Raw genomic sequence first — 13,095 nt, 5'->3', positions numbered from 1 at the left:
TCCTGTTGTTCCCCCCCCCCCCCCCCCCCTCTCTCTCTCTCTCTCTCTCTCTATAATTGCGTTAGATTTTTTTCTTGATATTGTCCATTTTGGCAGGCAAGTGGGCCATTTCACAGAATTAAATCGTGTCTTGAAGTGTAAAGAAAATTGTCATTTATATGCGTATTTCGTGAGTCATGCGACATGGGACTTAACTGTGATTCTATAGTTTTCTACTGATCTTATTGGGAATAATTTCATATTAATTAATTTTAAGACCTTAGGTGTCTTTATATATCAGTTGGTCCCTACAAAAATATGTACTAATGAAAATGGGTGAAATCAAAATGTGATCCAATAAGAGTGCATACGTTTTGATTTCTTATCGATTTGGTTTTGATTTTACCTTGTAAATAGAGTGCATAGGTTTTTCTATTAATGAATTTTAATTTCTTATTGGTTTCAGTGCAACTATATTTGATTTCTGTCTCAAAAAACCACAGTCCAAAACATGATCCAATAAACTCATATTGGTTTCAATTCTATTTGATTTAGTTTCATTTGTTTAGGCTAGGTTTTGACATACCTAGTTTCATGCATTAGTTTACGCCTCAAAAAATAAACAAAAAAAATGTGAAAACACCATTTTTAATAATTCTTAGAAGTTTATTTTATATTTTTACGTAGACCCCAAGGAGAATTCAACTCATGACCTCTTAATCATGAGGTGTTGGTATTCTCCAACGAAATAACCTCTTGGGGTTTGGTAGAGTAGATACATCCAGGAACACTATTTTCTCCATATGGCTTTAACTTTTGGTTTTCATTATTCTTTTTTTACCTTTATTTTGTAGGGTTTGAAATTTGTGGAGAGATCAGTTGGAATACATTCATCTCAAAGAATGAATAAATAGATAAGAAAAGGCTCAAAGGTTAAGAATAGAACTCTTTAATCATGAAAGGTTTTCATGATTGAGCAAACTATTGCAATAAAAAATAAATAAATAAATAAGAAATAATAGTTTTTTTTTTTTTTAAGAAAATCCAACACAAATCTTAAGACATAAAATGAAAAGAGTTCCTCAATTATATGAAAGCAACAAGGACCTAAACAAGCAAATATCGAGGTACATCAATATAACTCTCAGAATGTTGATGGCACAATACCAATTCAATCATCTAGATCCATGAAACCAAAGTTTAAGAGTATCGATCATTATTCATTAATCTGGTATAGTGGAGCAACCAACAATGGATGGATTGCAAACAGAATTTGAGGAAAAGGAGTCTATCCAAAAGCTAGGGTACCTACTGTGCTAAATACAAGGGGTGAAATGATCGCCCCACCCTCATGAACGGTGAAAATGCCACCTTGTTGATGTTTCTACGCACACTTCCATTGGCCTTGCACTGATATAGGGACCATGCTCCCAGATGCAGAACTCTTCCTTGCAGAATTTTTGTGGGACCTATTTTTAACACAAGGGTGGACCAATACTCCATAGTTAGGTAGCGTTTCTCTCTTCTAATTAGGATAGGTCCAACTAAAACTACTAGATAATTAACCCATAGGAAATAAGTGTGCCCTCTTGAGAAAGGAAGATTCTAGTCCCAAAGCATATGGGACTATGGGCGGTGTAAAGAGTAATACGAAATGGAGTTCTCTTTGTTATTTCTAAAAGTTCATTAAATAAAATTTTCAGTATGTTAGTATTATGTCATTTTTAAGAGTTGTCATTGTTTCACGTACTTTTACAAATACACATGTGAAATGATAATATTTTACTCTTATAAAAGAAGATTATAATTAATATTAAAAGGACATAACAAGTAAGATTACAACTTATTTTTCACTGGTTTTCATTACAAGGATAAAGAGGGGTATATCTAATAACAAAAATGATAAGTGTTGATCTCTGACTCGTACAACCAGGTGATCGTACAAACAGCAGATCCATTCTCCTCCTCCCCTACTAAAATAAAAAATCTGAGAGAATTAGATAGAGGAATTGGTTTTCTACCTATCCCTAGTAGAGGGAGTGGATTCGGAATTTCGGACCATACAATAAGAGGGGAGGGTTAAACATAAACGAGATATAGGTACAAAAGGTAAATGGATTTTCTTATTCAATAATTTATATTCTTGCTATTTACCTTTTTAATATAATTATATTTTGTCAGTGAGGGTAGACTTGTTATTCAGATGTATATCAAAAAAAAAAAAAGGAATGTTTTCTCTGTCAAGGAGTGTGGCCTACGGCAGCATTCCCTATATCTCTCTCTCTCCTCCCCCAATAAAGGGCAAAGATGTCGTTTCACAATAATGAAAGTGAGAGATAGACACATGAGAGATTAAAAATAATTCTACATTAAAAAAAATATGTAAGACAATGACAACTTTTGATAATGATAAGTTATTTCATATTATTTTTTAAAACACTTTTTTAAAATAAGGGACGATCAAAAGAATGTCTCAAATTTAACACATATATCCATAGAGGTGTCATTTGGACAATCCAAAGGCAAAAGAGTATGTAGAAGAGTGTTTGGTAATTGAAGTTGGGGAAATTAAATGCCAATGCTCTCATGTGTGTATTTTTCTTTCTTTCTTTCCCATGTGAAAAATAAACACCGACTATCCCACACCCTTTGGACTGGATGGTGTAAGATGGGGTTTGAAACTTGGATGGTATAACCAGGCGAAAAGGATTCAAATTCGTGGAGAAAAAAAAAATCTTTGCCCCTCGTTTTGGATCTCTCCAACAACTTGGACGTTCAACCATTTCCTTCTCACCCATCAAACGATCGGGACACTTGAACACATGTCCAAACACTTGCTAACACATAGGATTCGTGTCTAGATCGTCCCAACCATTGAATAGGTGGAAGATAAATGATTGACATTGGAGATGATATTTTTCCCCTGTTTTAGGCTGCGTTCCATGATAGAGAGCCACTTCCCTGGTTGTTAATTCCTGAATGCCCTTGGAAGCTACGATACCATCAATCATGGTAGCCAACTTGCCATATTGACTTTAGTAATTGATTGGTCAGTTAAAACAGAAAACAAAACAAAAAAGGAAAAGAAGAAAGAGACTTGGAATCTCATTTATCACTTAACCACTCTCTTTTTACTCCAGTAGTAGTTTGTGGAGTACAGACAATGGCAGTACAGAGTAAACAACACTACAGAGACTTGTCCTTAAAACACCATTGAAGACACACTCATTTGGGCTTTTACCGTTACTGAATCTCTGCTAAAGATTTGGGTTGTTGGGAATTTGTATCTTTCTCTCTTTCACTTTGCCTTCTCTTTAATTACTTTGATCTTATATGGGTCTGAGTGTTCATTATTCCTGGTGTCTCTCATCTTTCTCTTCATCTCTCTGAGTGAAAGAAAGAAAAGGATCAGATTTGAAGAGATGGGAGTGGTGGTGGTGTTTGCAGGGTTGAGCCACCTCTTTGTGACTGTGTTTCTGCACTACTCGGCCACATTCATGGTGACACCAGCCATCACTGACGTTACAATGTCTGCTCTCTGCCCTTCTATGGATGAATGCTCCATTGCTATCTACCTCTCTGGATTCCAACAGGCGGTATGTCTTCTCTTCATCCAAACTAAACTCTCTCTCTCTCTCTCTCTTCACTTCTTCTTCTTCTTCCTCTCTCTCACTTGGGTTAGTGGTTTTCCTTAATTATTAAGTTCTTGCCAAAGTGAATCAAAATCAGTGGAATTGACCAACCTCGAATATGGTTATGCTCAATACTCAAAACCCCCCTTTTATTTTTTTTGGCTAAAAAAATCTTTTTTGGAATAGATCATAGTTATCCAAAAAAACAGAGGCAATGATTGAACATATATTCCTTTCCAAATTTCTTTTAGTAAAAATATCAATGAAACTTATTTTAAAAATAAAAAAATACAAAAAGTCTTTATTTCTTCTTTCTTATGTAAATTTAGAGTTTCGAATGATTGATTGAATCGAAATCAATGAAATCTAATCCCATGCTCAATTCAAGGCCTTGAGAAAAGGGAAACCTATAGTACCGCTTTGTGTACAATTTTGGTAAATCTTATGTCCCAATACATTTGTGAATCTACTTCATACACCTAAGCATATCCAATGGAAAAAAAAGAAGAAGAAAAAGCAGAACCTTAGCATGTGTGACAAAGAGCACATAAAAGGTGATACGCATTTAGAAAGTGCTAAGAAGATCTCCATTAAAGTGGATAGTGATCAAAGTGGGAGCATTCTCACAAGTTCTTATAGTATTTAACAAAAGGTTTTTTTCTCAATAGCATGGTCACCCACCTGACCTTTGGATGAGGACAATAAAAATCATGGATGCCCTTTGGACTACCGTGCATGAACACCTTCCTTTTAGCATATCTAATAGTAGAAAGGATTTTAGTTATATTTGTGACCGTATCTTTTTGGCTCATATAAAGTTGAAAAAAGGCATAAAAGGAACACTTGGGTGGAATGTTTTTATATGATTTTAGACATAGTGGAATAATGAAATCGAATCATGCATCAGATCCCACTTACACCCTTTATCAAATATGACGAGAGTTTTAAATAGGTTACCCAATTATGATTATGAAGTTTTCCTTTTAATTTTTAAAAGTTCTCTCCACTTGTCTCTTTACTTGCAACCAGCTAGAGCTTTAGAGAAAATTTAACCGCAAAATTGAACTTTTATTGATTCTCCTTGAATTTCCTTCCAAATGATCTCTCCAATCCAAAGTAGCATCTGGGTCCATCGCACGCCACTATACAACACTTATATAAGTGTTAGGTTAGCATTTTCAAGAACACTAGGATAGCCTAGTGGTGGTAGATTCGGCTTGTGGAGCCTCCACCCAGGGGAGGAGGTCGTGGGATCGAATCCTATCGTATTCATTGTGTAAGTGTGTGTGTGTGTTTTCTTATTTATTCTGTGGGTTGTTTTGAAACTGTGGTATAGAAGTATGGATTTGGTGCATTTTCTATTCTGTTTCATATTTGTATTTTGATGCAGATCATAGGGTTAGGAACTCTTGTGATGATGCCTATCATTGGGAACTTATCAGATGAATATGGGAGAAAAACATTGCTAGCACTCCCAATGATTCTCACCATTATTCCCTTAGGTACTTTATTTCCATTTTCTTCCTTCATGGGGGCTTATAAATTTTACTTTCCTTAATAATAACGTTTGGTTACAGCGATTTTGGCTTATAGAAGGACGAAGCAGTTCTTCTATGCATACTATGTGCTCAGGATTCTCACTTCTATGCTTTGCGAAGGCAGCATCCAATGCCTCTCCCTTGCCTATGTGGTATGTGGTAACTCTTCATGCATGACTCTTAACCACCACCTTCATTCCTTTATATCAAAATGGGCTTAAAACTGCTGGTTCTCAGGCGCGGCTGGTATGACTAAAGTATTATAGCTCTGTGGTTGGTTCTGGCCCGGACCAGCCTAGTCAGATTTGTCCTATCACTGTATAGCCAGTTAGGGGTGCAACTGGACTGGTTTGGGCCCAGTTTTTTCTTTTTAACTTGAGCCCAACCATAGGTCCCTCCTCTTACTTAGCCAAGGCCCAGCCCAGCAAGAAGTTAGGCTGGGATATCTCAACTTAGGCCTAATTATTTCAGGCTTAGCTCAACCCAGAACTGATGACCTTGTTTAGGCCAGGCTAGGCTGAGTTGGGCCTGATTCACTGTGACAGTTCCTATGTATGACGTAATTATGTATAATTTTAAGGAGAGGATTCCCCACAAAGCTAGTGGGAGGAAGAAATTGCATTCCACCCCAGTGGATCAACCACATGGGCTCACACACATTTTCAGAACAAAAGAAGTCAAAAGAACGATCCTTGGTTGCAAGGGAGGAAAATGTTGCCCCACCCTTGTGAAATACAATAAATCCACCCCCTTGTTGACACCCACGTGCAAGCTCATTGACCCTCATGTTGGCATAAGGGCCACGCAACTAGGGAGTGTTCTTCCCCCCTTCCCCCCCCCCCCAAAAAAAATCTATTTGTAGGGAAATTGCACTTTAGCTTCATGGAAAAATTTCTCCCATGCTACGAATGTGAGCATACGCTAGTGCCTCCCTATGTCTATCACTCTTACCTATCCTCTTATGAAATGACATATTTACCCCTTAATGTGGGAGGAGAGTGATAGAAACAAGAAGGCAATAGTGTACCCTATACAACCAGACAAGAAACTTAATCCCAAAATTTATATATGTATTAAATATAATGAAAAAAGACATAGAGACAGGGCATGGACATCTTTAACCCTACACTAGGAGGTAGCGTTATTTAACTCTAAATATAATTTCAGGAAAAGATCTTGCCAAGTCACATGATGATTGCACCTAGACACATGGGTGAAATGACAGTCCCATCCTTGTGAAATACAAAAACCCACCCCTATTTAATTACGTATGTGTAATTATATACATTTTCATATGGTTTAAACAAATTCAGACCAAGACCTCATCCCATGTTTGGGCCAGGCCTGAAAATCTCAATCCTTGCCCAACCCATGGGCCAAACAACCCAACCCATACTCTATCAGGCTCAGATTAGGCTTAGGTGGGCTCGGGCTTGCGGGGCCGAACTTTCACCCTTAGGGCCCAGTATGGTTCTTTGGACCCGATATGGCATTTTAGTATTGTGCAACCATCAGAATAAAATTTTTGCGGCGCAGGCGGACAACATTCCGGAGGGTCGACGAGCGTCAGCTTTCGGGATTCTATCGGGAATTGTCTCTATAGCTTTCATCTGCGGAACTCTCACTGCTCGCTTCCTCTCCACTGCTTTGACGTTTCAGGTCTCTTTTTCTTGCTCCTCGATCGCTTCTCTGCTTAAATTTCCATTTCTCTCTAACTGAAGATCTTTTGTGTGTTCATTCCTCGCTGAAATTTCAAATGTCTTGCAGGTTTCAGCGGCAGTAGCGGTGGTTGCAGCCTTGTACATGAAAGTTTTCCTCAGAGATTCAATCGGCGGCATTGATGCGGCTTCGCTGCGGAAAATCTCCAAGAAAACAAACAATGTTGTTGTTCACCTTGATGACGACTCCTCCAGGAAGATACAATTGTTTAGTAGAATCCCGTCGGTGAAAGAGATTCTTTACTTGTTAAGGATTAGGTAACTGCATTCTATTCACCACAACGTTCAAATTTTCAACCCATCACCTGGGTCTCTTTACTGGAACCCTCGCTTTCCTTGATTGAATTTGGCTTTCTTCAATTTAAGTTATTTAACCCGCCCATCAAATATGCAGAGTATCTAAGATTAGGTCTTATGGAAATATAATTTCGTTTTGCAGCCCAACGTTTTCACAAGCAGCAGTTGTTGCATTCTTCAACAATCTTGCTGAGGGCGGGCTTCAGTCTTGTTTATTGGTACTTCCTGACCATGAATCCCTAGTAGGAATTAAATTAAAGAATCTACAACAAATCTCTTTGGGGTTTTATTTTGACGTTGGAAGAATTTATATGGTTATTGACAGGTTAAGGGATACCACATTTGTAATTTCCCCAACTGCTAAAATCATTATTGCTGATTGCATTAATCGTGCTTACTGTTTAAGTAGATCACCGAGTAGTAATATTTGTCTACCGTTTGCTTGAATAACTACTGAGTGTGTTAATCAGTTTAATACTTCGGGTGTTAATTCAGAGGTGCTGGTACAAGAATGCCATAAACAAAATATAGTAGAACTCAAGTAGTAGGAAACACACATGAGTGGAAAAATAGAAAGCAACCATCACAATGATAAGTCATCTAATGTTGATCAAGAATATCAACAGTCAGATTAATCGGACTTGATTTGTGAAGGATCTTAAGAAGTGGGATGGTTTATAAATGTCAAGCAGTAAATTAAAAATCACAACTTCCACATACTAATTTTCCTATATGGGAGTATTAATATTAGCTTTCCTTTTCTTTCATATCATAAAACCTTCACTACATGTTGTCTCTAGATCACCCTGATATTTTGTTTTTGATCACCATGATATTTGATATCAAATAGATTTTAAAGTGAAGCTTTAGTTCTTCCCCAAAAATTATTTACAATGAATCCCAAGCTCATAAACAATATTGAGATTTATGTATTCCTGGCAAGGACATATTGGACAAAAAAGTACACTAGTATAAGCATTTTATTCTGAGGCAGGGGATCTACATGCTACCTGTCTGCATTGGCATCTGCACAACTCACCAATGAGGGGGCAGGAGACAGTTTGTCAAGTAGGGGGAGATTGAAGAGAGAGAAAATGAGAGGGAAATGAGTTGGAGGAGAGACTGTGAGAGGACTCTACATAACGACAGTGTGTACAGCCTTTTCCCTTATTTCTTTTCTGCTATACAGATATTTGAAGCATTTAACAGCACTCTATAATTTGAGCCATTGTTCTCACATGTATACTCAAAAGGTTCTCAATAATAAGTGAAAGTTTTCTTACTGTGCAGTACTTTTTGAAGTCTCGTTTCCACTTTAGCAAAGATCAATTTGCGGATTTATTGCTGATATCAGGGTTCGCAGGGGCCATATCGCAGGTAATTTTCCATAAAATTGTTCATTGAAGCTCAATTTTATCCTTCTGCCAATCTCCTTTACCAAGATATTGCAGTCGAAATATGTTATTTAAATTGATTCATGATTCATCATGCAGCTGCTTCTTATGCCCATACTAGCACCATTGTTGGGAGAGGAAAAGTTGCTTATGATAGGGCTTTTTGCTAGTTGCACACATGTGAGTACCCAGTTCCCTTCTGTTGCCCGTTTTACTTGCAAGTTAATCATTTGACACCATTGGTTTTCCTGCTTGTAATGATCTATTCTTGGAACAATGCAGATGTTTCTTTATGCCATAGCATGGTCTTCTTGGGTAACCTTCCTTGGAACTAAATCAGCAGTCTTCACATGTTACATTACATTTCTGTTTTGACATTTTACTTACTTGCAGGTTCCATATGTCGCCTCTATGTTCTCTATTTTGTTTGTTTTTGCACCTCCATCTGTGAGTTCCTCACATTTGCCAAAACTTCTATTCTTTCGGTGGGGAATCACATTTTGTGATGCAACGTTTCTAATTTGTGCAGTTAAGGAGCATTGCTTCAAAACAAGTCGGTCCCACTGAGCAGGTACCTATAGGGGGTTTTGATTAGTTTGATGAATTTATATTAGTTAAATACTTTGATTGCTGAAAATTTCTTCATATACAATTCACCAATTTGAATTGTCTAGAAGTTTCTTATGGAACACTGAAAATTGGAAGAAAATTGTTACATTTTTCCATGTGTACTGATTATTCATAGTTTATGATCTTAGCCATCCGAATCCAATTAGGAAGAATCTGAGATCAATAAGCTAGGGACCATTGAATATTCTGTCCTGAGAAGATCTCTATATGCATACCATCGGTATACTATTGAGGATAGACATTGATCTCATATGTCTCGCTACACATAACTCAGTTTTATGGCTGATCAAACCTTATTTCAGGGGAAAGCTCAAGGATGTCTTTCAGGCATATGTTCATTTGCCAACATTATTTCTCCATTAGCTTTGACTCCTCTGACAGGTAACAGGAAAACCGATTTAAACCATAAAACTGCGTTTGGCATATAAAAAGACTCGTATACTAACAATCAACCATTCTGTTCTTCCAGCTTTGTTCCTATCTAAAAATGCACCATTTCACTTCCCAGGCTTTAGCATTATGTCCATTGGAATTTCACTGGTAAGTTTTTCCATTCTAGAGCGGGGTTGCTTCATTTATGATGCTAGAATAGTTATATCATCATGAAGAAGGAAAGGCCGTCAAGGGTAGATTTTGACAAAGAACACTTTCTGCGCAGTTGATAGCCTTCATACAGAGTACAATGATTAGAGTGGCTCCTCCAATTTCAAGCCACAAAATTAGTAGCAACAGCAACCATATGGAGGCCTAGCGTTAATTCAACAAGAAATAGTTTCAAACATAGAACAACACCTCTAGTTGAGGCTGCCATCTTGCTCTTGGGGACACCCTTAACTCATTCCAATGGTCAAAGCCATACTATATGTAGAAGAGAGCTGAGTTTGAAAACGCATTACCTTTTTGGTTCGAACAATCTCAAAAACTGATCAATGCCTTTGTTTGCATTCCCACACCCAATTGTATTTATTAGAGAATCTTTCTACTGTTCATGATGCTTGGCTGCAGCTGGTGGTTGGCGTCTTCTCCATCCTGTGGAAATTAGATCAATTTGTTCAGGTTTTACTTTCAGAAGGGGAAAAGAAAGAAGCCTTCCTTGACTGGGAGCTGTTAGTCATGTAAATCTTTTATGTTGCATCCTCTTATGTTGTGTTTATAAATGCCTCTGTTTAGTTCTTCCTTGTCCTCCTTTTTTTCTCTCCAACCAAGACTAATTTTATTTGGTATATGACTGATTTTTAGATCTTTTTTTTATTCCTTCTGAAAGTGATCCAATAAGCAACTTGGAGGAGTAATGGAGAATCATACCAAACTAACAAATTATAACGACAGGATAAGTTAGGTAAAATATCAGCTCAGATGGCACGCAGTGCTATGAAGTGGTGGAAAAGTCAAACATTGAGAAGAAGGTTGGGAAAAGGATGGGTAGCTAAGATGTGATGAAGGATGAACCATAGATTTTGACAAAATAGTGGCTGAGAAACACAGGGACGAAGCATGAAAGCAAAACCATAACCATATAGCAAATGGATATCATCATGTACGTCCTTTTTCCTTGAAACAATATCCATCTGCTCAATGGTTCACTTCAGATGCAGTTTCCTTTGTGTTTTACTTGAAATAAGGAAAAAAAAAGCCTAAAAGGTAACGTGACCCTTACATCAAGACAAAGAGGGAGGCAAAATGATCACCCCACCCTTTATGAATCGCAAAACTCCAATGCCTAGTTCAGGCTTCTGTGCACCCCCATCGGCCTTGCGTTGGTGTCGAGGCCACGACCTTTCAAGGAACCCTCTTGCTTAAAATAATAAAGAAAATGATGGGCATATTGCCAGTATCATACACCTTCTCACTGTCTCTTCATTGATGCTTTCTCTATTGGAATTGTGTCCCAACACATTTTTATTTGTGTTATTTTTACACATCATTGTTGGACATTTTCATTTTATTTTTGGCATGTGATATGTGACATGTATATTTCGTCGCTTATGGAATTGATTAAATGGTACCATTGTTGTTTGGTCTATTGGAATAGTTGACTGGTTTATGGATGATCATCCGGATGAACAACGGTGTAGTCCTTCACTTGATCGCATCTATCATGATGCATTATGTGTTTACATATGCATTGTTGGACTGTGATGGGTTGGAGGGGTACAAGGTCAAAATTGTTCAAACTATGGGAGACTTGAGGACTAGTCTCTTGATGGTCAGTACAAATAAGGTCTATGGAATCCATCCATGGAAAGACCTCGTGTATGTTGAGTGTTAATCTTGTTGACTAATGTTCCGTTACCAGTGACTGGACAATTATAGAAGTGTACACGTACCTACAACTGTCAATTTAAAAAGATTTGTTATCAAAATGATTTTGTAGAAATTTTTTTATTATTTATTAATATAAAAATATTATCTATTTCCTCTTTTCGCAAAATAGGTTTTGATTTATGAAATGAGCAAGTCGTGTTTTTGTTCCTTTTTCTTTTGTGAAAATTTTAGTAATTGAAGGTAAGCCCAAAGGGCGTTCTAGATATTAGATGGCTAGCATCTTACTTGGGGTTGGACTCTATGACTGGTCGTCTCCACCTAGGGATATAAATATTTCAAGGTCACAAATGCAAGGGGACAGGTTATGGTATATGTATCCAGCTGGGGTGAGTACCCTGATTACTTGAGAATTCTTTGGATTCTTGGTGGTTCTTTTTCTAATATTCTCTTATCTTTCAATTGTAATCTCCTAAGTAGGTAGAGGAGCTACCCCCACCAATCCTCCCACTATTTTTTGGTCAACACCAATTCATTATGCCTTAATCTGCCTTAATCTTAGTTTCTGTACAGGGATCAGCCAATTCAAATTGGCCAGACTAGGAATCGGCCTCGATTGCTTCTGACCCAAATCGCTCTGGGTCAGGTCGAATTCTGATTTTTGAATCCCTGGTTCGCATAGTGCTAATGCAAATAGCAAGTAGCAACTGGCCAGGTGAATCTCTTTATCGGTGGCAATGGGTCAGGCGAGAAAATAAAGAATCTCTTCAGCCATGATTTGACCTTTTTAGGAACATTGATGATTCACTCTCTTACAAGGTCAAATCACAGTGGATGAAAAAGAAAGCTTTCATCGAAAAGCAAAAAAGAGAAAAATCATCAATGTAAGGCACCAGTGAAAGTGAGGAAGCGTCTGATGTGCATCTAATGGTTAGAAATGTTTAAATATAGAATTCAAGATATTTGCACACAGTCCAACGAGTTTCTAGGCATTGGATGCATGTCAGACTCCCTATTGCGTCGTAAAGGATCCAAGTCCGTGAAAGTGATGGGTTTGTGAGAAGGTCTTTGTCATTATCCCCGGAACATTTCCAGCCTTCCTTTGTGGGCTCCATGATGTGACTGTGGGTCAAGGCTAATCCTTTGAACCTTGCCTAGTATAAGTTCCTGGTTCCTCCACTCTTAACCTGAATGAGTCCTAAGTATGGTTCGTGAACTTGGTAATGGGGATGGATCGATCAAGGTTGATATCAATTTAGATACATTAAGATCGTACAAAAATACTTCTGTTTTTAATCTTAAAAAAAAAAAGAAGTTCCTTTTTAGACTCTTTTGTCCTTCATCCTTATAGATCTATTAATACGGTATCGATCGATAATTAAAATCAGTCAGGGCTAATTTTGATCCAATTCCTCAAACCATGTTTCTAAGACCACGAAACATTTAAAGTTGTTACAAAATCAGGTGGAGGATTAGTAGGATTAGCAAGTAAAGAAGCTACTCCCACCCACTAATCCTAATCCTATTCATTCTATTAAGCCGCCAGCTTTGAACTTTGGAGTTGATCGAGTTAAGGAATGAAAAGTCTCTTCAGTTTTGAGGGTAACTTCTTCTTCTTCTTCATTTTTTTTTTTTTTTTTTTTTT

The 13,095-nt window shown here is 37.5% G+C and overlaps 1 protein-coding gene across 2 annotated transcripts; it reads left to right on the top strand.

The window, feature by feature from the left end:
• The first annotated feature begins 3,138 nt into the window (after positions 1-3,138).
• Positions 3,139-10,364, top strand: LOC122085200 (hippocampus abundant transcript-like protein 1). Of its 2 annotated transcripts, none has more exons than XM_042653671.1 (14): positions 3,139-3,575; positions 5,002-5,113; positions 5,189-5,301; positions 6,686-6,808; positions 6,917-7,125; positions 7,307-7,382; positions 8,455-8,541; positions 8,658-8,738; positions 8,841-8,873; positions 8,952-9,005; positions 9,088-9,129; positions 9,491-9,569; positions 9,658-9,728; positions 9,847-10,364. In XM_042653671.1, the coding sequence occupies exons 1-14, from the start codon at positions 3,402-3,404 to the stop codon at positions 9,937-9,939; spliced, it is 1,347 nt and encodes a 448-aa protein (XP_042509605.1). In that variant the 5' UTR covers positions 3,139-3,401; the 3' UTR covers positions 9,940-10,364. The 2 variants fall into 2 exon arrangements, with proteins under 2 accessions (XP_042509605.1, XP_042509606.1); XM_042653672.1 differs by lacking the exon at positions 3,139-3,575 and adding an exon at positions 4,865-4,887.
• The last annotated feature ends 2,731 nt before the right edge of the window (positions 10,365-13,095 follow it).

This window comes from Macadamia integrifolia, chromosome 7 (genome assembly GCF_013358625.1).
Source record: "Macadamia integrifolia cultivar HAES 741 chromosome 7, SCU_Mint_v3, whole genome shotgun sequence".
In the NCBI taxonomy this organism is placed as follows: domain Eukaryota; kingdom Viridiplantae; phylum Streptophyta; class Magnoliopsida; order Proteales; family Proteaceae; genus Macadamia; species Macadamia integrifolia.
Note: the sequence above shows the minus strand (reverse complement) of the source record. Positions and strands in the feature narration are given on the sequence as shown.